Genomic DNA, 24,453 nt, shown 5'->3' with positions numbered 1-24,453 from the left:
TCAGTGTACAGGATGTGGAATTCAGATATTTCACAAGAGAAAACTGAGCCAGCGGAAGAGACAGCTTACCTACGTTGTAAAAAAAACACCCTCATTTTTTAAAAATCAGATATAAAATGTCAGTAATACATATCATTTACAATAGAGTACCTTTGTTAATGATACAACCCTAAAGATAAAAAGCAAGGCTAAACATATGAAACAATTTTTGAAGAGTCATAGTTGGATTTACAGGGGCAAAGATCTTTGTGACAGATGATGTTGTGTAACTGTAAAAATGCCAGCTCCTTGCTATTTCCAAAGCAGGCTTCCCCCACAGCTCTATCTGCCCAGACTCTTGGGTGCAACTATCACAACAGATAGCTCAGTTCCAGGCTGTGACACAATCCATCATTTCCACTCCAGTACAGAGGTGTGCAAAATGCACCAAAGTTCGGGTTCATATTTCTCCTGCTGTCTACTGAAGCAGGACCTCATGTACTGCCATAACGCTCATCACAAGTCAGGTGATACATGCACGGCAGGGTGGCTGATACAAGATTGCTCTAGCAGGCAAAAATTAACACATTAGACATTATATTTATTAATATTATTTATATTAATATTATTTATGTTAACACATTACATTTATCCTAGTAGGTATCCCAAAGTATTCTACTATTCTAATTATAGCCATATAAATGTTAATTATCTAACCTATTGTCATGCACTAACATTTCAATATTACCAAAGAAAAAAAGACAGGCAAACACATGATTCATTCCACCTTAAGACAGCAGCCTAACAGAATGGATCAATCACGTCATAAAAGTAGTTTCTCTCTCTTTTCGTTATCAACGCAGCCTCACTGAAAACGAGATACCCAACTACCATATGGTTGTTCTAAAGTAGCATGTCTCCCCTCCTACCACCTCAATCAAAAGAGGGCAGTTACACACAACTCTCTGCCAGAAAATATTTCTAAGGAAAGCACATACTGCCTAAAGTTTTCTTCTTTTTTAGTGACATAAAGCAGTTGTATCGTGTATTAATTTAAAGTCTACCAACAATAACAAAACCTGCACTGCCTTCCCCTAAAGAAGTAAGCTACATTTGAGAAGACACAGCAGGTATTGGATATCTGTCAGGCACAGTGAGTGGATACTTACAGAAACAGTTGAGCTGGGCGTATTTGTACCATAGCCAGAAGAAGGGAGAGAAGCCAAAGACCAGCGGCGACCATCAGTCCTGTTGTGAAACCAAGGTTAGTCAGACAAACATTGCAGTATCCTAATACAGAAACATCTGTAAAAGTATTACTGTGCAAAACTGCATTCCAAAAGCATTATACAAACAACATTTTTAATAAAGAGTAAACTTTCACATGGGATCACAATAAACAAGCCTTCAGCAAGGATGACATAAAGCTTACAGACTTTTATTTTAGTGTGTTTTTCTACTTAAAAATCTGTGAGAAGAAACAACAAGAAAGTGAATGAACAGCTCCACAGAACTTTCTTACTAATACACATAGAAAAGGACCACAGGGAGTCTTCACAACTCTCAGGTACATCAGATGAAAATTAATGAGAGGCAAATAAAAAACTCATGAACAAATGCAAACCACAATGCCCTGAACCACAGAATAACCACCACAGTCCGACTGAAATACAAGGGTTGTGCTTTTTTAAGTGACATCAGTATAGGATACCAGCAAACTAGCAGTCTAGTGTCAACTGCAATAATTAGCTGAGAACAAACTTGTTAAATGCTAGACATGTAAGTCAGAAGAAAAGCAAAACCAAAAATCATGCTCACTTAGAATTGAAAAAAAAAAAAAAACCACAACCAAAACTAATGCCCATTCTTCAATGCTTGAGGTGAGTTACACAGACAACATGGAACTTGACTGTTCAAAGTGGCAAACCAAAAAAAGAGAAACTTCTATGGGAACCGTGCTTGGATTTTTGAGGAGGTAACATTTACCTGTCATTTCGGTGCCCATGACTGGAGTAGAATTGTATCAAGTATGTAAAAAAAAGCACATTAATACATAAATAACAAAACAGGACAAGTTTTTTATTAACAAGCAGTATGACAGTGGGGGAAAGAAGAAAGAATTGAAGCTCTGTTTCATAGCTAGTACAAAGATCATCTCTCAAAACTAATTTACACAAAAAGAATAATTCAATAAAGGAGAACTGAAGTCATGCCAAATCAGGAACCTTGAACTTCTTGACGCAGCTTCCCTACCCTTCAAGCTAAGTGTCCAAAAAATTTCTTTCTTCTCTATTCTAATGCCTTATTTCCTACTCATACATATCCACCCATGAGCTACAACTCAAGTCTCTGGGACTCTGAATACCTACAGAAGAGAAGAAGCTACACTACATAATCAGTGTTAAGGTATAAAAAGAACATGTGTGAGTGGACTGCTGACTGTATCAAAGACTTAACTCTGGAAAAAACTTCCTTCTCCTACATAACTCTGGTTTTAATCCATTAATTCTCCTCCCTTCTCCCCTTCCACAGGCACCCATGTGCTACCTCCAGAAGAATGAACAATTCTAAAAGGAGCTTTGGCTCAGCTGCATGAGCTAAGCATGTTCACAGTTGAAAGAAGAAGAATTTGGAAGGTATTTAAACACACATGAGACCCATATGTTCTGCAGCTGCAAGATAAAGTACTTCCTTACTGAATAACTTCTACTGAATAGGGCTCCTGCATTACACAGAAATTGTCACAGAGAAGGGCTATTGAGGGGGTAGATGGGATATCATGGAAAGTTACCTGGGAAGGCAAGGAGGCATCTGTTAGGGAAGAAGGTAAGAAATGGTAGCAAGGCCCTACAGCATTTACCCCTGGACTCTGATACACGTCTTGACCGTGCCCTACAGGGCAGTCCTATACACTTCCCAGTAGCTCTGGAACCAGGATCTGTTCCCTAACCATAGGCTTGTAGATGCTGGAGCTCTACATATCAGCAAAGAAGTCTAAGTTGTGGCTAACAGAGGCATAGGCTAATCCCAGCCATTGATCACCCCACCAGATGCTGGCAGAGAAGTGTGACACACTTACTCATGGCCAAGGGGCCTGGGGAAGGCTGCCTCCAGCCCAACACACCACAACTATATGGTGTGGCCAGCAGCTGATAAGAAAGAGCTACACTGGCATGCCTCCCTTTTCCACAGGCTTCCAAACCATTTTCTTTGCCTTGCCCTCCCCCTTCCTCACACTTCCTCAGCTTTTTGGTACCCTTACTGTATACACCTATACCACCTTGCCTCCGCTTCTTCAACCAGCTCTAGCTGAAGTCTGAGAACGGCTCTCATTAACTGCAGGTCATTCTACTACCACAATGCATCCTATCATGCATTATATGAAGACAATCACAACACACACCAAATTCATATGAAAATTTTACATTAACGCTGTTTTAAACTTCAGTGTCATCAAGTGTTTTCACTATAAACACAGAACAAAAATCAGTTTCCATAGAAAACTGCTCTTCAGAAGTGTCTTGAATCCCACTGAAACAGTGAAATATTTTGAAATCATAGAAGCTTCTTGTGTTGGTATTCCTTTAATTAAAGAATTTACTTAGAGCCCATTACAGGGCTCTAAAAATTGTCCAAGTCCAAAAGAAATACTGGTAAATAAATTATTTTTTCTCAATTTTAAGACTTGTAAAAACACTGATTACACTTTCTATTGATTATGAGTAGGAAAGGAAAATTACTTCCTGCCTGCTATATTTCTAAGTAATGTTCCATCTTTCACATCTGCTTTTTCCCATTACAAACTATTTCTGGATTTAATGAATCTTTCTAAAAATACATTCACAAACAAATGTAATCTATGAAGAGACAGCTTTCCTTCTTTTAAAGATACTATCAAGGGGAAGTAAATTGAAAAGAAATACTCAGCTTTCTTAAGGTGTTTATTTAAAAAGTGACCTGTGGTCCTAGAAAGATTGACAAGATCTACTGTCACAGATGAATTAGATTCAGAGAAGTGGAATGCAGGAGTGAAGTTTTCTCCCCTTCGCAGCTTTTAAAAATAATTTAGCCATTTCCTTGCTCTTTTGAGAGCTCATGTGTGCTATTTACAGAACTCTCAAATGAAAAGTAGTAAAACTATAGTGGCAAGTGTCATTGCAAATGCAACAGTTGCATGCCTGGCAGTGCTTGATTTCAAAGAAAGCTACAACATTCCAACTTCATTTTTTGTGGATACAGTCTTGGGTCAACACAGAATCTCTGCCTCCCCTCCCAGGCTTAGAGTTAATGTGTATACTACTGCAGGTAGGCTGACAAGGTGTTAAGTAATAAGGAACCACATTGGCACAAACAAGCAGTCTCCCATGACACGCTATCAATGTTGGTTGCGATTAACTTAATAATAATTTACTGCATAGATCACTTCAAATTCACTTTAAATCTTCAAAGATTCTACCAGCATTAATTAAATCTCACAATACTCTTATGACCAAGATGACTGTCTCAGTGGCACAAATAGTAAAATAGGCCAAGGTCAAGTATTAACGGTGTGGTGACGGTATTGCTGCAGCCAGTAAAATCAGGCCCTGTGTTCAGGACCTCTATAATAGGGCTCTTAAAAACAATGCACTTTTTACACTGTTAAAAAAGAATAATAAACAAAACAGATGAAACAACACTTCCCCATATCTCAATGGATGAGAAGATAGTGTTTGAATAGGACCCATTACAATTAAGTCATTAAAAAGTTATTTTTTCTTTAAGGTCAAAAATGTATTATTGCATTTATATCAATCAGTGAGTACAACTCTGTTGCAACTGGGGTTTAGGAGAGCAAGATAACACTTGTCATTCTAAGTGGCAGACTTGACAGATGTATTTGTAATTATCTTTTTATCTCGGTCCAACAACATTTCCTCTAAACAAAATGCATGCTGCATACTACAAACAACCTCTTACCTTCGTGCAAAAGAAAAGTGGGCTGAGGCACTGGGAGAGAAATTCCTAGGGCTGTCTTGAGGACTGTTTCCTATTGGGGGGGAAACATGAAAATAATTATTAGAGGAAAAGAGAAAAAAAAAGAACCCATGAAAAACTACTCAGACATTAATTCAAGCATTTCCAGGCAGGCTAGAAACTAGTATATGAGAAAACAAATTCTGAAATAGAATCTTATTTCAACTCACATTTCACTTTTATTTGACCTTTAAGTATTGGATTTTCTAATTCATTGACTATAAGGGGCTCTATTTAGCCCTTTAATTTGAGAAGCCTCAAATTAATTTGAGAATTGAAGTTTAAAAAACCCTGTATATTAACTTGAAATAAATGTATTTTTAATGTCAGAAACCAGGTGGGGATTTTAGATCACAGAAAACATTTAAAAGACAGGAAAGCAATAACCAGCATGATTTAGCCCTTACACAAAGTCTCTACAGCATTTCCATAGGGGCTTTATTGTGATTGTTTTCATTGTTCTTTTTTTTCTAACTTCAAAACAAACATGTAGACAAACCCCACTGAATGATTTTTTTCCCATTGGTTCTGTTAGACCAAAGCATGGAAAGGCAATCCCTCTCTGTGATGAGAAGAAGCAACTGCACATTGTGAACAGGTTGTAACTTTAGGGTCTCTCACTTCTTCCTACTAAAGCACCTGACTCCCTGCTGACCAGCACAAGTGCAGAAAGAAGGCAGCTGCTCAGAGACACTACTGCCACTTCTGACCCTTAGCACCTCCAACTAAAGAAGACATGGTACCTGAAGAATAAATAAAGACGACCCCTGAACAACACCCTCCCCCCCAAAAAAAAAATCCAAAAAAAGTAACACTAAAAGCTAAAAGGATTTGGTTTAAACTAGCACTGACATACATCTAAAAGTCAATCTAAATAGGGTAGAGACTGAAACAACAATACATTAAAGTAATGTACTTGTAGCTTTTTATTTTTGGACATGATACTGCAACACTAAGCAACAGATTAAAAAAAAGTTCCTAAGTAGCCATTTAGAATCAACGTTCAGCTTTTGAGGAGAAAATGACTATCTACATGTGAGAAGGTCAGTACAGTTAGAGTGAGCCCTTAAAAGAACTTCAAATGCCCTTGATTTCTACTCAAATCTTTGAAGTAACATTGCTTTTATCATAGTGATGCCCTTAACAGATCCTATTAATTCCACATAAGAAAGCATAGTCATGGAGCTATTAGGGAGCCAATGCAGAGAACACGAATCTCCCTCCCCTTCTTTGGCTAAACACAGATGCAAGATGCTTTCTGAACAATGTTTAAATCACATCTTCGCAGCTGCTCTTCCCACAGCCCCAAGAGACAAGGATTCCACTCTAACTGGCCAATACCTCCAACTTTTTTTTTGCCCATTTATCTATTACAGCTGAATTATGCCCTTCCAATATTCTCTTCTTCCTCTCAAGACCCGAGCTTCTTCATTACCCTTCAGACACTCCTGAGGCCCTTGATAATTTCAGGGTTACAAGGATTTTCATTCCCTGAACAAGGTGGGGAAGCAGAGGAAATCTGAAGCCACACAGCTGGCACAAATTTCAGTCTTTATTTGGGGACCAACACTATTTATTCTTGTCTCAAATGAAGTACAAACACAATTTAACAGCTAACTGTATTTCCTTTTCTGATATCATAACTTATTTAATAAAGATACGTGGGGGAAAAAAACAACTGTAATACTGTGCAGGTAAAACATGTTCACAAACTTTAGTTACTGCACTAGAAAAAAATAGCTATGATTTGGCATGTGTCGTTAACTTAGGTAAGAGAGAACAAAAAAAAGACAGAGAAGCTTCCTTAAACTCTGGCAGAAAAGCACAGAATAAGGCTTAACGCACTGAGATGTAAACAGCTTCTGACAGGAAATAATTTGACAAACCAGCATATAGGGGTGGTAGTGTCTGTAAACAAATTCCTTTCCTTTGATAGCTATTTTAAAGTTATATATGGATACATACACATATTTAACGCACACCAAGGACATGGCTAACTATCCCTCAGTTAGTCAGAACATACACTAAAACTTGACACAGAAGCAAAAAGACATTAGAAGAATGCAGTAATTTCCTAGCTCCTGCAGTGGATTTAAGGAGACACAATGCTGCAAACTACCTCATTAGAATCAACAAAGATCACTTCCTAACAGACAACACCTGAAGAAGCCAAAGTTTCAGGAAAAGCATCAGATCCTGTTATCAGGAAAATCAATTTGCAAGTACTATTTCCAACAGCAAATAAACTTTTAAAATAACAAAACCAATGAAGTCACATACATAATACCTGCTTACTAAAAATCCTGAGGGCTTATCTGTAAGTCTAGGAACTGGGACAAGCCTGGAAATGGAGAATGACAATCCAAGCTCCAAATGACTGGAGAAAAAGCCAGTGCTACTACGGGTTTAAGTTGTGGTGTTCCAGAAAAGCAAGATAGGTTAGAAATAGAGTCCTACACGTGACCTTCATTCATCATGGCATTCATCCACCCATCTGCAAGTCAATACCTGAGAGACTTTCAAATAAAAACCAATGCCAGTTAATTCTCTGTCCATATGTGCAACGGTTGCTTATTAATCAAACCCTGCTGATCTTCAGGATCTGCTGGCTGTTTTATGTTTTAGTTCTAGGGTATTCTCTATGCTGCTAAGATTACTGTTGATGTTTCTGACCTGGTGAAGTAAACCTGAATGGTGGTCAGGCATTAGATAAGTAGCACACTCTGGAAGACACAATGAATAGGCGACCAACATGCCAAAACAATACCTCACAACAACACACAGGGTAGCTCATTTTGCAAGCAGCTACTGTTAAGAAAGCTATATAGACACTAATTAAATTCTGATTGGTTTGTAAGTAGCTTCAAGAACTCTTGTGTCTTTGCCAGAGAGGGAGGATGTTTTAAATCTTTTTAAAAGACATATGTTGCAGTCATTGTATATCATTAATGTGTTTTTAATAGCTGCCTACTTACAAAATAGAGTTTCAGATGCAATGACTCTCTGTTAGTGCTGAGAGAGTAACAGATTAGTGATAATTGTTATCACAAATTCCTGATGGATCAAAAACAAATCCAGCTCGAAGTCTTAATGTCGTTATTTGATGGTCTTCTAAAATCACAGTACATCAGCACCATAGTAATACAATACAACAATGGGTCATACATTTCTCTGACAGTTCACTTGGTAGTGAACCCACATGGCAAAGTGAACTATACAGAAGAAACCACCCACCCACAGTTACAGGTCTGACTTTCACACCATTACAAACTGTGCCAGTCAGCAGAACACACAACTGGGCAGCAGAATAATTTTAAATACTTCAGCAAGTGCTTTCCACCCAGATCCACTCAGAGGTTAGGAGCTAGAGATATTTCAAAATTTGGATACATTTTGCTTCACACTAGCAAAAACATTCCCCAGCAAAAGCAAGGAAGTTTTGCACACTCCCTTTTTAAACCATTTGCCATGTTGTTTTTGCATGTTCTGACCACTACTTAAAATACTGGCAGTGTTATGCTCTAAGGGTATTTAATTTAAAAAGACAGCTGTATCTGCAGGTAACTTGCCATTTACACTTTCGTCTCCTCTCCCTGAAGCAGCAGCAGATGCTCTGAAATTGCTGTAACAGTTTTCCCTTAACCAAAAACAAGACTAAATTCCTCTTTGCTTCAAACACACTGTAGTAAGCCAGTACTCATTTTTAAGCCTACACTGGACAAAACCCACAGGATTAAAATTAAAAATCCAGGGAAACTCTCTCTAAATTTGAAGCACATGTACAAAAGCCTCCAATGTGATTCAAAGTCTAACACAACTAAACTATACAGTGGAAACAGCTTTGTTGATGTCTATACTTCAACGTACCTAACTAAAGTGCACGTATCAAACATAATTATCTGATGCAAGCAGTATGTCCTAATGTAGTGAGAGCAAAATACTAGCAATCAGCATTCTAATGGTGTCTGCCTAGAAAGGTCTAAACAGATATAAAATATCCTAGAACAGGGATTACAAGTTGAGCTAAGATCTCCTTGCCTTAAATTTTGCTTTACATCATGTAATTCCCTTCATAAAGTTATTTAATCCAATAGGAAAGGCCACATTTGTCCCTGCCATGTTTAGTAGACAATTCTGCAGGAACTTTCATATTCTATTATCTATGGTCAGCGTGTATTTCTCCTTCGATCCCACGAAGAAAACACCTCTGACTGATTCAGATGACAACACAGGTTCTTCAGTCCTCCTTTGCTGAGGCAAGCAGGTAACAGTTTTTCAGTGTTACATGAAAAGCACTCACATTCTATCCTACCAGCCTCCTTCTCTCAATATAATCCCATCTGAATATCTATGACCATAAAAACTTGCAGTATTCCTGATGAAATCTAACCAGGACATTGTGTAGTGGAATGACATCTTCCCAAATTCATTTGAAATTTACTTCCTTTATACAACTTTGCAGATTTGATTTTCAAACCTAAACTAGACCCGACCTTGCAAACATCATCTGATTCAGAAAAAGCAGTCAGGTCTTTCTCTAAATTCCTTATAATAGATGAGTCCAAAGCTTACAGTAAAAAATTCTGTTTCTGGTCCACCAGCACAAAGTGCTGTGAATTGCTATATAGTTTCATATTCTTTTATTCCAGTCCTCAAGATCATTCAGCCACTTCAACACAAGTCCTCCCATGCTGTTTGAAACAGGATGTATTCCAAATATGCATCAGCTACAACAATTGTAAGCCAATGTCACTTATGAGTAGATTAAAAAGGTTTGGTCAAAACCAAAACCGTAGGACTCTACTGCTAAACTCTGCTTCCACTTTTAGCACAACCTTCATCTTAAGATGGTGTAAGATTTACAGGATTACTCCTAAAGCTAAACCTTGTTCCTGCAGCAGACACAATTAAACAGCACCACATGTGACTATTAATCACTAGGGGTTAGTATCACCCACAGGAACAAGCTCCTGTGACTGCTAAGGTGGGGACACCTGAATGCCCTGACTTGCCAAGATTATAATCATTCACTTTGCAGGCTGGGTGGTGCAGATAAACTGCTTACGCAGCAGCAAGCAGTCAGCTGGAAAAGCCCATTAATGACCAGGGCACCAGATGTTGTCCAAGCTGACTCTGCAGCCCTTCACTTCTCACAATTCTGAATGTACCCACAGTTCACGCAAAAATTAAAAGGCTCTTTCAGCAGGTTTAATGGCTTCCAGCCTAGACAGAAGAAGGCAAAGGATGCCTGAAAAACTAATCTAAGATAGTTACTAACAACGCTGAAGGTCTGAACCCAAAGAAGTGACCTGCTATACATTTGCTTTCTATTTTCATAAGAAAGAGAATGACTTTACGTAGTGAAAGCTGATATTCCTGAAATCTTTTATGGTCTTTACACGTATGCATAAGGTATGGTTGGAGATTTAGCTGCAAACTGAAATCTGATTTTCCACCAACACAAATCATGTTCACATGTAGCTACAAGTCCTGCACAAAGGAAAAGGGCCCTGCATGTATTGTATTAGTAACTAATGTGTCTAACAGAGATATTACATAGGTGCTCCAACATTGCCTTTTTCCTATCCCCTTTTTAACCCTCAGCCTCACACCCTATACCTCTCCGTGCAATCCCAAGCCTTGAAATACTTCTTGCTCTAACTCCTCCTTACTGCAGTCCACAAAGCCCTCATGGTCCCTGTTGTTTACAAACAAATTTGCTCCTTCTCTGACAGTTGCTACGCATGCACTGTGTGTTCGCTGCACAATACACTTACTGCTTCAGTGTGATGCTGTTCCACTTGCCTCTCCCTCCCATCCTACCACATGAATCTGAAAATGACTGAGATCATGAGACTAGAAATTAAAAAAGTTTACCCAAGTATTCAGTGTTCGTATAATCTGTAAAGATTGCATCTGTAAAGACTAACAACGGTATCCTGTGTGGGAACAATGCTCTACCATCTCTCCAGAGCAAACAATGACGTTTAAATTGAGGTGCGGAATTTGCCTGAGACCTCTATATGATCTTCTCATATGGTGCAATTATCATCATCCTAAACTTGGGCCACTGGTCCTCCTCAAAGAACATCGATCTAAATTAAAGAACAGCTTTCGTTTCAGACTGCATCTGGAAAAACAGGACTACAAGGAAGAATGTAGGTATAAAATGTGCCTTTAAGAATTATGATTATATTCAAGATGCTTTTCTAAGACAGAGCAATACTGCTCACTTCCATTCTGTTTTGATTAACTCCAGTTCAGATTATCATTACCCAATAGCAACAAGAGCTCTTCAGGAGGTCTGAAGCAATGCCATACTGTTTCCAAAGGTGCAGCTGGACGTCTAAATGATTGCTCTTCAGATATCCAAAAAGAAAACCAAAACAGGTAGCTTAAAGAAATGGTCCAAATGAAACTCATCTCATATATGAGACACAAGCGAAGGTAACTAAGCATGTATTTCGCCTTCTATCCCCACAAGCAAAGAAATAAACACAGAAGGAAACAGATTCTTTGTAAATCCAAGGGCATTCTCACAAGGGATGAAAATACTGAATTCAGATACCTCTGAGGCACTGAATTCCCAAGCAACATCAAAAATCTTACTAGGACTGTACAAGATAATAACAGAAATTAATCCTGGATTTTAAAAAGTGACAATCTTGATTCCCTTCAGCTTGAGTACCGTATAAAAAGGGAATAAACACCTGCAATAACAACTAACATGGTACAATTGTGAAGTCAAGAACTTAGTCCACTTCAAAACCAGCATCTAATGGAACTACTTTCACTAAGGGCAACAGGAGGATCTCTGCAGAAATAGCTGGAATACCCTCATAGCAGAGATAGAGTACCCTAAAAGAAAAAGATCTGTCAGAAAATAATTGCCAGTATGAATCGAGAAGCCAATATAGTTTTAAAAAGGCATAGGCTAATCAAGCTCATCCATAATCTATCCACCTTTCCATGTGAATTTATCAAACTGCAGCAGGTTATGTCCTTCAGTTTCCCGTTTCATGGAATCAGGAAGGTGTCCAACAATGAAGCTCAGGGTACTTCCTTTCCAAAGTCAAACCAAAGCAAGTATGTCCAGACACTGGAAGAAGCCTCAGAGATCTCCCTTCCAACCTCTCACCTTGAGGCAAATGTGATTGTTCTTAAACCTGTGTGAGAAGATATGCCATGGCAGGACAATCTGATGCCAACCTGACATACCAAGCCCAAGTTCAGTTAACTTTCCAAGCTCCTCTTGGTACTGAAGTACTACAAAGGACCTGTAAAGCACTACCTCTCCATGCGTTCCAGAACCAGAATTAAATTCTGCTTTGAACAAGGTCACCAAGGAGCAGGGAAGGTAAGATGGGGGACTAGACCGTAAAAGGGAACTCTCACTGTAGATTAAAGGGGAATTCTCAGCAGCTCACATCTTCACCACTGCTTTTGATTTTTTTTAAACAAAGAAGAGAAAAGTGGAAAGATAATAGCTCTCAAAGTACGTCCAAAAACGCTTAGAAGATGAAATGGGACTGAAGAAGCTAGGAAATTTGACTGGCTAGGTTTGCTGCAACCTTTCTTTCTCTTACAGTTTGGAAGGCTGCTGCACAGAACTTAGTGACAGAAGAACAATGCATCACAAGGTGTGATGTGAAGGAGCTAAATGTTTCTAAGGACATGTGGGCTTGAAAGATTCCTCAATAGCTCAAGTTCTCAGCTCTGTCATCAGTTAGACTCAATCCTTAGAAAGGCAGATCTAAGAATCAGTCTTTTCCTTTGGACTGCTTCTCACCATAACACAGGATTTAAGAATTGAGACATTTAGATGGAATAATATGCAACTTTTTGCTATTACAAACAGTGGAAAGAAGAGTAGTGGGATAGAGAATTTGCCTGCTTTCCTTTGCTTATATAGACATCTTAAGAATTTAATCACAGCAGTAGTAGATATAAAATCACCTGCATGAGCTGAGAGTGGTGAATGAGGCCGAGGCAGAGCTGGAGACTGGCCATTGCTCATCAAGCTCTTCCTGTTGCTTGTTCTACAACTGTGGACAAAAACAGAGGAAAGAAGACATTAGCATCAGAATTATAGCATGTACCGCACATGGACATTTTGAGTTCTGCTACTTTGTTCCTCCACTTCCCAGTCTCCTATTAAAAATCAGAGCTATTGTTGTTTTTGTAGGCATGTCCAGGAAGTCTACGATCATACCGGATAACAGCAAAGGCTGCAGTTTCCAAAGAAAATGCATCATGGATACTTCCCAGGTTTGCACGTTTGCTATACTGTGTGAAGGCCAGCACTCCCCCGTACAGTCATTTACAAAATGTTCTTCCCTAACTGTAGCTTGTTTCTCTGCCATATACTTCTTATTATTTACAAAAATATACACGCATAATCTGAAAAAATGTCACGTTTAGAACCACCATTCAATGATTAAACCTATTTCTGTTGCATGAACTGTAGCTCCAAATCATACGCCACAAAGAACAATGATTTACCAATCTGAGAATGATACAATAATTATAAATCTAATTACTGAGATAAATCTCACATCTGCGCCTTTTGTCAATGGAACAGATGATGCCTTAGAAGATGAATGCATTTCTTTGCTCATACATTTTTCATCTGCAAAGCCACTAATTTCCCATATCACAAGATCATTAGGTGAGATAAATAGTAAACTTACACATCTATTAAACTTGGGAAAGGAAGTATTTTTCTTAAAGAAGATCACAGTTTCTAAATACTTGTTGGCAGACACGTTTTTTTGTCCTCTTTATACTATAATGAATACTCACAAATATAAATCTACAACACTGCAAATATTAATGCACAAGGAGAATGGTACCTTCAAGTCACAGAGAATGTAACTACATATAAACTTAAGTGCATACACTAACATTCATGATAGTGCAATCAATTTTTTTCTGTAAAGCCTACACTCAAAACCACTAAAGGGGGAAAAATTTAATACATAAAACCATTTCATTAACACAGCAGGTTCCAAGGGAGGCAGATTCAGATCATATTTGTACACGTCTCTGAAGACAAATTTTCTAACGTTGTAATCTCTAGATTAACAGCCAGAAAGCATAACTGATCAGTCTTGATACGGTCTGAAGTTGAATAAAATGCAAAAGAAAGGATGGAGTTAATTGGCAAAACCACCTAAGTAAGAGAGATTCAAAAGTAATCCAAAGTTACAAAGTTTTCTTTCTGAAAAGAAAAAAAAAAGAAAAGCAGTACAGAAGATACCTGCAAGATGCAAAAGAAGTCAAACACTATGACCAGTGTTTTTAGGAATCTGTCTAGATTAAGCTTACCTCTCCAGAAGTATTTTTAACATACTCAGCACTCAACCTACTTTTTAAATGATGGAACTTGAGCAAATATTCCATATTTCATTGGACAACAATTTCAAAGTAAGAAATTAACCTCTACAGGTCACCTTGTGCAACACCCTGCAATGAGCAGGGACGCCTTGCACTAGATCTGGTTGCTCAGAACACCATCCAACCTACCACCGAGTATCTCCAGGGATGGGCATCTGACATCTCTCTGAGCAACGTGTCCCAGTGTTCCATCACCATCATTGTAAAAACTTTATTCCTTACATCTAGTCTAAATCTTAGTTTAAAATCATTAGCTCTTGTCCTATCACAACACGTCCTGATAAAAAATCTGTCCCCGTATTTCTTGTAGGCCCTCTGAAGTACTGGAAGGCTGCAATAAAGTTTCCCCAGAGTCTTCTCCAGGTTGAACAGCCCCAACTCTCTCAGTCTTTCCTCATAGCAGAAACACTCCATCCCTCTGATCACTTCTGTGGTTCTCCTCTGGATACACTCCAACACACCCAAATTCTTCCTTTTGGCTTCATGCAAGATGACTGTAGTTTTGATAACTTTTCTTGTATCATACTAAAGCCTCACTTTGCCCGCTGCACTTGTTTTAGAAAGCTTGACTGTTCCTTCAATCTAAAAATGGAACTCAGTAGAACCGTTGGTAATCAGACGTTCATTAAAGGACACACAGATTGCGTCTATCCACAACAATGTGATATCACTACAGCATCTGTGGTGTGGGCTGATGTTAAAAGACCCCATCACATGACTTCAAAGGAGTTCTTGTTAAAGTTTGGGATCTAAAGAACCACACATCTCCTGTCACAAGGATGGAATATGTTTTAAACATCTAACCCCTGCATACGTTCTAAAACCCCACAATACTACTTTCTAGGCACCCTCCCCTCATCTTGTTATAAAGATGATTCTAGATACAGGTCTATCAGTATCCTTTCCCGTGCCTGCAGAAACTCAGTTTTACCACCTTTGTCAGAATTTCCTATGTAAATAAATGCCTTGTATGCGCTTTTACATTAAAACTCAAACTTGACATTTCTCAGGTGAAGTTAGTGCGACATGTTTCACAAATAATTATCAAAGAGATCAAATTCCATTTTTCTTGATTTTTGGGGAAATAATTTTTAAGTATTATCTCTAGGAAGTATAATGGCATTACCTTTGACATCAAGATCTTACATGATGAAGAAGCTCCCTACCAACTGACATTTAAAAAAATTCTTTGCTATTTGCTCAGACATGGCTGCAGCTGTATGGAGAATCTACCTTTTAATACAGTCAAATGAAATGTTCTATTGAGAAACAGAAAATAAAAATATTAAGTCTCATCTATTTGTCTTACCAGTAAGGTAAGATGCAAATCATTGCATGAAAGGACAAATCCACCCTAGGGCTCTCACTGTGGGTTCTGTTTCACAAAGGTTTTGTAACAATGTTATTCATCCCTATAATCTCTGTGATGAAAAGTGTCTTTGTGGGTGAAAAAAAAAGTCTTCAGGGAACCCTGAATGATGATCTAAACTGCTAGAACACTTCAAATGGGAAGCAGGGTCACACTGAGGAAGCATCAAAGGATTACTCATTCAACTGTATTTAGCCTCAACACAGCAAACTTCTGTATACTAAAGAATCTCAGAAGCCATTCTGCAGATGAAATTGCTTTTCCTAGATCTCTGAACATAACAGGTAATTTTCCTCTTCTATTGTCATCATAAAACTACTCTTCTATTCAAATCCAACAAGATAAACCAAGTGATAAGAGACAGTACTGAAAGAAAGCCTCTTTGTCTGCAGGAAGTTATAGCAGTACAGGAACAGTCTACAGGGATTGTAACATAGGGAAATATAAACCTTGGTAAAATACAAAGCACTACACCTTCAAAATGCAACTCTCTACGTCTTGGTCTTGGATTTCATGTGTTTCAGGTTGCGTGGCACAGAGAAGAGGCTAGCAAGCCAGGCAGCAGATACAACACAGGGTTTAGAGCAGTGTATAAAAGAAGGAAAAAAACAACTCTTCCCAAGGGGCAGAAGAGAGTAGGGAAGAATAAAGAAAAAAAATCAGTCATGTTCAGCAATAATTAAACTTTGGGGTGCACACAAAACTGGAAGAGTGTAGAAAGCTTACACTTTTTGCTCTTTATCTTATTCTCTGCCCCAGAAGATCCTTGCTGGACATTAGCCCATTGCCCACAACTTGAAGTGGCAACGGATGACTACCTACCTGGGAGTAGCTGGCATTACACCGTATCAGCAGTGCCCTGGACTACTGGCACTGTTCCTTACCTTGGAATAAAATATATAACTTCATGTTTGGTTTCCAAATCCCCCTGAGACAGGTTCTGCCTTCCTTTCCACTCTATGCCACTAATGCTCCTGCATACTCACACCTCTCCTCCCTATCCTGACTTCTCACCACGTCTCTATGCTGGGGAATTCCTCCTTCATCTCAGCTCCAGTATGAGGCCCAACACACTAACCTCCGAGTCACTTCTCTGGCTGCTACAGATGATCAATGCTTCCCATGGGAAGTACTCATGATAAAACAAATAGGACATTACACAAAAAGTTCTTTATGCTCAACTTCATTAATCACAAAGTAAGGACAAACTAGAGCTGCTATATCCAGTTGCCTGAAGCACAGCACCTTGTTCCTTAAATAGCCACAATGCTTCCCTTTTCAGGCAAAAGCCATTTGAGATGACAGAAAACGTTAGACTGAAACCAGCGACGTATAATACAAACTTACTAGTGTGGTCATTAAAATACAGCTACATTCCACCAACTCTTGGAAACATTCAGCAAAATAAAAAGTTGAAGCAGAAATCCAATTCTTCTAGGGCAGGCAGGACTTCATCCAGAGCTGAAATATTAAATGCAGGGCTCCTGACAGAGTAAACACTAAACAGCAAAAACTGCAAGATGTATGCACTGAAATGGAACTGCCTTTCTCAGAACAGGGGCTAATATGTGAACACATTACTGGTAGTAAAGGTTAATTGCTTATTTTCAAAAAAAAAGTAGAGAAAGAAGGCTACATTGACAGAGATTACCACTTGCCATCCTTTTCATGAGAAATCTGTCATCTGCTTTAGTCATTCATAATGATTTCATTTCAATATCCTCAGTTATGAATATTTACACTTTTAATGAAGACAGATATGGACCGTAAGCTATCATGACAGTTTACCACCTTTCACAGACTATGCTAAGCACAGCACTACTCCACAATACAGCTTCTTAAGATTGCTAGCACTTTAATAAAGTGCTTCAACTGAAGGTAAAGACTAGAAAGGGGACTCCTTCTATTTTAAGGAAGGCTGCAAACAGAACTTTTTATTTGCTAATGCAAGCATAGAGAAATTAAGCTTTTGCCATACCCAGAATGGAAAACCTGACTGTGTACACAAAAGACAGAGTAATAATGCAAGTCTAGTGCTCCCATAAAAGCTCTAGGGATATAAAAGGTGTTTATAATTTCTCTGGTATTAAAATTGCATAGCTGAAAACGACTTCAGGAGGAACATGCTGTCCCTAGCATGTAGCCAACCTATAACTTCATTAGCCATCATCTTCACAAGTAGCAACACTGAAGAGTCAACAGTGCACACAGCACTGACTTACAAACAATTACAACATTTAAAGCAAGGAATTTAGCTTGTTTTGTTCTGAGGTTTTTGTATTTATTTGGGTTTTAAAGAAAAAGAAGCTTTCACATTAAAAAGCAGTTTGAGTATTTCCAAGCTCTCCAGAATCCAGGCAAGTTCTGTGGGATATAAACTCCACTGAATGCAAAAACTAGCTCTCATGAAGAGACAGACAAGGCACACTCATAATGCAAGAGTTTCCTTGTTAAAAGGTGCCTTTAAACTTCTATTTGATGAAGCATCTCCTGTTCTAGAATGTCAAAGTAACACCTGAGATGCAGTTATTGGTAGTTTCACACCTAGACCTCTTTATAAAAGGAAACAATCAACCAACAATGTTCCTCTCTGAATACTGTAGAAACTGACAAGCAAGACCCACATACTCCCTTCAGAGCTATTTGTTGCCTTGTTCTACTCCATAGCTTAGAAAGACTAAAGAGTAAGGGAAGCAAAGATTTACAATTTTGAGAGATATTTCCAAGACTGAAGTAGGTAAAGTTCTGAAATGCTAAAGTCACTGAGAGAAATGCACAAGCCACCCGAATGCGGCTAAAATAAGCTATTAGAAAGACCCAGAATTTTCTTTTTGTTCTTTTAATGGCTTCCAGTGTTCCACGCTCATATCCATTTAGGATCACCTAGCATTATTTTCTGATACATTTTTACTGGACTACATGCCTGCATATACATTTTCCAAATTTGGTGCATGCACAATAGATACATATATATAGGCACATACATGTATACATTCACACCTACACATATAAAATACATAGGTATATTTATATGAAGACATATATATATACACATACAATACTATTTAAAACATTAGACTTGCAGCCAAACATTCTATTTTTTACATAGCTCACTCTCTGTAAGGAATTATTCCATATCAGTCTTTAATGATCCGGGGGAGGGGAGGAAGGATGGGTCTTGGGATTTAAACTTTAACTGTTTTAGCATAGGAATTCAGATTTTACTCTTCTGTATTTAAAGTTTAGTCAACTTAAATAAGGCCAGTTTCAGTCTAAAGAAATGAGTGCTGTCAAAACATAACGAACACAACACACCAAGATGAAGTATGCAAGCTGCTGGCTGCCCTAGTTTGGCAAAGTCTACTCTGAATCTTTGCAACACTACAATGAGCATTTCAGTTTTGGCCATTGGCCAGGTGTGCATGGATGGTAAGCTAAGGCTCCTCTCTATATACTCACATAGTTGTGTCCAAATCTTACTCCCTGCCATCTCCACCACCTGTCAGCACGCCACCATGCCACCAGAACTTTCCTGAACCACACGAAAGAGGAAACTCTAGTCTTTTTCTTCATCAGAAAAAAAATAAAATGCAGCAAACCAGACACATAACACCTTCTGCGTGGACTGCCTGAGGGTTCAAATGCATGCAGGGCATCAGCCAAGAAAAAGCACAGGTTTACAAAAGTGTCTGTCAAATCTCTGCTGTCCAGACCCGGGGAAGACTGTCACAAAGACAGTACATGGTCTCTCAATCTCCATCCCCCCAGCATATTACAAAACAAATGAACAGTTTCTTCGTTAAGCCTTCTCAAGTATACTTGCTACTTAGATATGCGTTAAACTCCAGTGACTACTCTCACTTTCACTCTAAGCAATTTTGATCCATAATTTTTCTTCTCACACAGAGGAAAACCCTGTAGAGCTTAAAGAAATCTTTATTTCTACAGAACTAAAATTGTGTATTTCCATCTGTTTTGTTCCTTCCTTAAACAACTAGTTCCATTTGAATGTGTTATAGAGACAATTCTTTAATCATGTATTAAGCTACCTACTAACTCCACAGTTGTACAATATTCATAAAATGCTGCATACACAATATAGTCTCTCATGCACACAAAGTGGGCAGACAGTTGAAAGCAGACAAAAAGAACACTCAGGATCATAAACCAGCCCGTTGTGCGATTTCTGCTTCATTATCCACAAAATGTAGGTTTTGCATCTTCCGATCATGTAACCCATTGAGAACAGCTGATGGGATCATTTAAATCCCACTGCTTCTTGAATTTCTTTTTTAACCTTATTTGTGTTCTAGGAAACGACATACACCAAGTTATTAGATGAATAGCACATTTGCTATCATACTGAGCTACCTAACTAAACCTCGATGTACAAAACTTACTCTTTCAACACAGAAAAATTAGTAGAAAGCTAGTAACAGAAGTTACTACCAGGACAGGAAAAAATTCACAGATTCACAGGGCTGGCCTAAATCATCGCTAAGTATGATTACCTTTATTCTACATAACTCAGGTGATGCAAAAAAAGGCAGAAACACCTCAATGAAAAAAATCAGCAGCAGCCACAGTGATGGGTTTATAATATTTAACCAGTGCTATCTTAAAAAAAAAGAAGCGTCATACATCACACCCATGAAGATCAAAGCATCAATAGTTTGGAGATGTTAAGCAAATGAAGTAGTGCCTTGACTTGCATAGTAGATAACCCTGCATAAATTGTTTGCATTAGACAGGAAATGCCGGAGAGCAGGGGCTTATCCAGGCTGCAGCACAGACAGGAGGTTTAAAATACAGGTCTCGCTGCACTCTTGGCCATCGCCAGCAGTTGCGCATTAACCCAGACCACTACAGATTTTGACTCCTCAAGCTCCCAGTGCATCTGTTGTGAGAAGATGACACGTTCAGACAGTTCTTATCACATTCTGGTGCTTAGGCTGGGGGCAGAATGTTTCTCACTCTGCCTGCCTCCTTGCTCATTAAGAGCCTGGGAGAAACAGGGGGAGTGTGAGGAGCAGCGATAGGCGAGTCAAAGCTGCTGGATGCCATTCACTGATGTTGCTCCCTTCACCACAGGCCGGCATGCCATCTGCCAGGCTGTGGCACAGACAATGTCACAGGCAGTGCCTGCCACTGGCTCTGTCCCCAGCTGGGAAGACAGGCTGGTGCCCCATGGCTGCTGCTGCTCACAATACCAAGGAGTCAGACTCTGGTGAGGAGGTAGTTGGGAGATCTCTTCATCCCTCCACGTCCAGCTGAAGTTAAAGTACAGCGCAAGAGCCTTTTCCACGGTTACAGTGAACATAGCAGCCCATCTGCTGGCAATTTTTAACCAGTCTGGTACATAAAAAAACCAAAAAAACCAAAAAAAACCAAAAAAACCAACAACAAAACCAATAAACAAACAGGTCCTGTTCCAGTCATATTTGCTTTGAACAACATCCATCCAGACTCGAAGACTAACCGCAGCCAATTCCCCAGGCCATTTAAGTACTGCAAAGGAGCCAAGCACATACCCTACAAGCTTTTTGTAACTCCAGTTGAAACTGAGGCCAGCATAGTTCAGAATTAAGATAAAACATGGGAGTGTCTCCAAACTACAGACGGAAGACCTGTTTATCCAGATACCTACCACAGTGAAACCCTGTCCACCTTCTCCCCAGTTTTCTCACTCTGTTTTCCACTTAGACTTACTGCCTGTTGACTTTCATTGATTTTTGCTTGCTGGTGGTTTGTTCCAACAACCACAGCTTTGAGCACCAGTGTTCATAACTCACCATATATAATGGAATTAGTGAGCCAGGATTATAAACCAGATAGATCTCCTCACAGCGCTGAACACATTCCCCAAATAGCAGGGACAGTAGCTTAAGGGAGTGCTTCTCTTGGCCAGAAAAATGTGCACGGTGTCAATCTCAATAAAGTCTCAAAGAGTTAAAGTCTGCCATGGTCTGAAACTATCACGTGGTTATATATGTGGTCAGCCTAGAAAGTCTGGTGTCCTAGATGTCTAGGAGAGACCTCAGAAACAACAGAGCCGTTTCCAGTTGTTAGAAGGAAAGAAGAAACTATTTAGTCTGCTCTGCTTCTCGCTACAGAATTGCTTCGTCTCTATTTCAAACTCCTTGACTTGTTCATATCTATCAAAATAATTTGTGCGGATGCTACTTTCATATAAACAGAATCAGAGGCTTACTAAAACAAAAGCCTACATAATATGCTTTTATCACATGAAACATTGTCTGCTCTGCATTGTACTCCAGAGATCCTCCCCATGAGAAAATCCACTAAAACACAAGCTCCTAGAAATATATTCCCTATATTATTTCACAATATTTTAGGACACTTTTGAGCTTTTTTTGCTTTTCTTTAGTGCTCTCCCTGCCCTTCTCCCTCCTCCCCCCTTTTCTAATAATCACAAATCAGTACAACAATATTAATCACATACTCAAATTCAAGCATAGGAAATCGGGAACTACCTGAATTGTACAGGTTTTACATGGTTTCTCTTTCAAACCTGGTAGTTCTCTTACGGTTTAACCCCTAAAAAAAAAAATTACATTTATACCCAACTCCTTTCTCTTGTAATTAAATAGAAGCAATTCATTTGTACTGGAAAGAGTAATGAGTCCAGACTGGACTGCTTCTTTCCTCCCTTGCCAAATTTGGTAGCTCTCAACCTCTCATAAATGGGGGAGCATATGATGATTAAATGTGTTGTCTGCAAACCCTTAGCAAATACTACCAAAGTCTCAAGGGGTGAAGGGGCATGAAAATGCCAGAGCAATGCACCTGACTAAAGAAAAACTACATTCCCAGATTAAGCCTACCAGGAGCAAAAGTGTTTGAATTTTTTTTTATTCCTGCTTGGGCAGGATCCTAAAGCTAAAAGATCCTTTTTCATACCAATGTTTATTTTCTGACTGAAAAGTGAAGTACTTACGGACTAACTGCTAAATAACAATTGTTCAAATTCTAGCTTGTCCTAGATCTTAAAATATTTTTATTATCCCCAGCTTGTTGTCGAAGAATGTTCCTGTGGAACTCCTGGCTTTTCTAGAGTCACGATTCTTCTCAAATTGGTAGACTTAACTTTTTAGTTAACTCACCCCAATAAAGATAAAGATTATAGCTCATCTGTAAACAGTCATATCCCAAAAGCAAGCTACCTGTGAGGTGTGTGTGCACTCATTTACATACCTAACGTTAACCTTCTGGCAAATGGTGGCTTATAACAACAGAATGCTAAAACAAAAAAGTTAAAAGAACATTGAACTGAGGTTTTGAAAAATAATGTATGAGCCTCACTTCACCATTCAGTACTTCAATGCAACTTTTTCACAGTGCTACATAACCAGGACTAAACACAGTAAAAGAAAAACAGAGCTTAGGACAAAAAGCTGAAAGAAATGACATGGCATTAAAAGACACGACAAATAAGAAAAAAAAAAAACAACTTTTCCTTTGCCTTCTCTCATAAATATCCTGACCTCACCTTTTCATCTTAAGAACAAGCTTAAGCAAATGATTCAACTACAGTTTGTTTCCAATTGTGTTACTCGGAGGAAGATATGTGCCTTAGACCTAAAAACTGCATGCACATCTTTTAACGCAAACATTTTGGGAAGGCATGACACTAGTTCAGCTCACAAATGCCACTGTTCTGTTTGGCGACCCTTAGTTGGTGACATTTTACCTTAACTGGCAGAGATGATAGCCAACATATCAGAAAAAGCCCTGCATCTCTTCTGCGAAAGATACTCGTAAGTATACCAGGCATACCATATTTCCAGTGTCTTGGAGGAAGCAGATATACTCATGCACAGTTTCAGGTTGCCCTGGCCCGTGGCAGACTCCTTATGTGGTGGCAGGACAGCCGTCTGCCAGGGAACTGCACATATACTCTTCAGCACGGGGAAACTGCCCAGCTCCACTTCACAGGCAGGCCTCGAGTGCCCTTTACCTAGAAGGACTCAGCCTCCCTCATCTGAAAAAATCATTTGTGGAATATGAAGGTTCACCAATACCAACACAGCAAACTTCAACACCTCTAGCACCAAAACTCCTTGTTCTATAAACTTCATGTCTTTAAGAAAGACACGGAGACAACAGCCTACACATGCATGGGCATAAGGAGGGCTCACCTATAATCAGCAAAATTACTGTCAATCCCAACTAAATACCTAAGGCCTTGTCAGTACTTAAGAAGCAATGCCTCACACAGTTTTTAAACAGAAGCAGCAACACTTAGAGGTTCCTCTGAAGGGGCATCTTCACATCTCTCCCTCTTATGTACTCCTGCCCAACTGCTGGGCCCACATGATCTTTAAAACTAGTTGGAATTATGGTGAAATAGTACAGCTGCATGAGCCACCACCTTAAGCAACTTAATTCAGCAGAAAGTTTCTGGAAGTATTTTCCAAAACAAAAGCATGCAAGTATGCTAGTCTCCAGCAGACACACCATCCCAAGTAAGAGTACAAAGTCCTGAGCACTGCCATTATTTAGCATCTTGAGAACCAGAAGTGAGGATACACATCCACAAACTGGAAAGCACTACAATGATGAAGCACAGTTCTTTACCGAGCATTGGACACATGAGGGAAATGACAGCACTCGGGTATTAACTGCAGTGGTTTATGTTTCTCTTATATGTATGACAGCTGCCAAAAAGTTGC

At 39.0% G+C, this 24,453-nt stretch overlaps 1 protein-coding gene across 10 annotated transcripts in view; it reads right to left on the bottom strand.

Moving 5' to 3' along the window:
* Positions 1–24,453, bottom strand: part of MAST4 (microtubule associated serine/threonine kinase family member 4) — a 261,302-nt gene that overhangs the window by 55,879 nt on the left and 180,970 nt on the right. For 5 of the 10 annotated variants that reach the window (XM_054054161.1, XM_054054169.1, XM_054054170.1 and 2 more), the window contains 4 exons: positions 12,952–13,040; positions 4,939–5,008; positions 1,966–1,986; positions 1,149–1,227 (listed from right to left, as the gene is read on the bottom strand). In XM_054054161.1, the coding sequence (XP_053910136.1) occupies positions 1,149–1,227; positions 1,966–1,986; positions 4,939–5,008; positions 12,952–13,040 (259 nt within the window). The remainder of the gene's footprint in view (positions 1–1,148; positions 1,228–1,965; positions 1,987–4,938; positions 5,009–12,951; positions 13,041–24,453) is intronic. The other 5 variants (XM_054054163.1, XM_054054162.1, XM_054054164.1 and 2 more) reach the window with 1 other exon arrangement.

This window comes from Cuculus canorus, chromosome Z, assembly GCF_017976375.1.
Source record: "Cuculus canorus isolate bCucCan1 chromosome Z, bCucCan1.pri, whole genome shotgun sequence".
NCBI lineage: Eukaryota > Metazoa > Chordata > Aves > Cuculiformes > Cuculidae > Cuculus > Cuculus canorus.
This window is presented reverse-complemented; position numbering and strand designations above follow the sequence as displayed.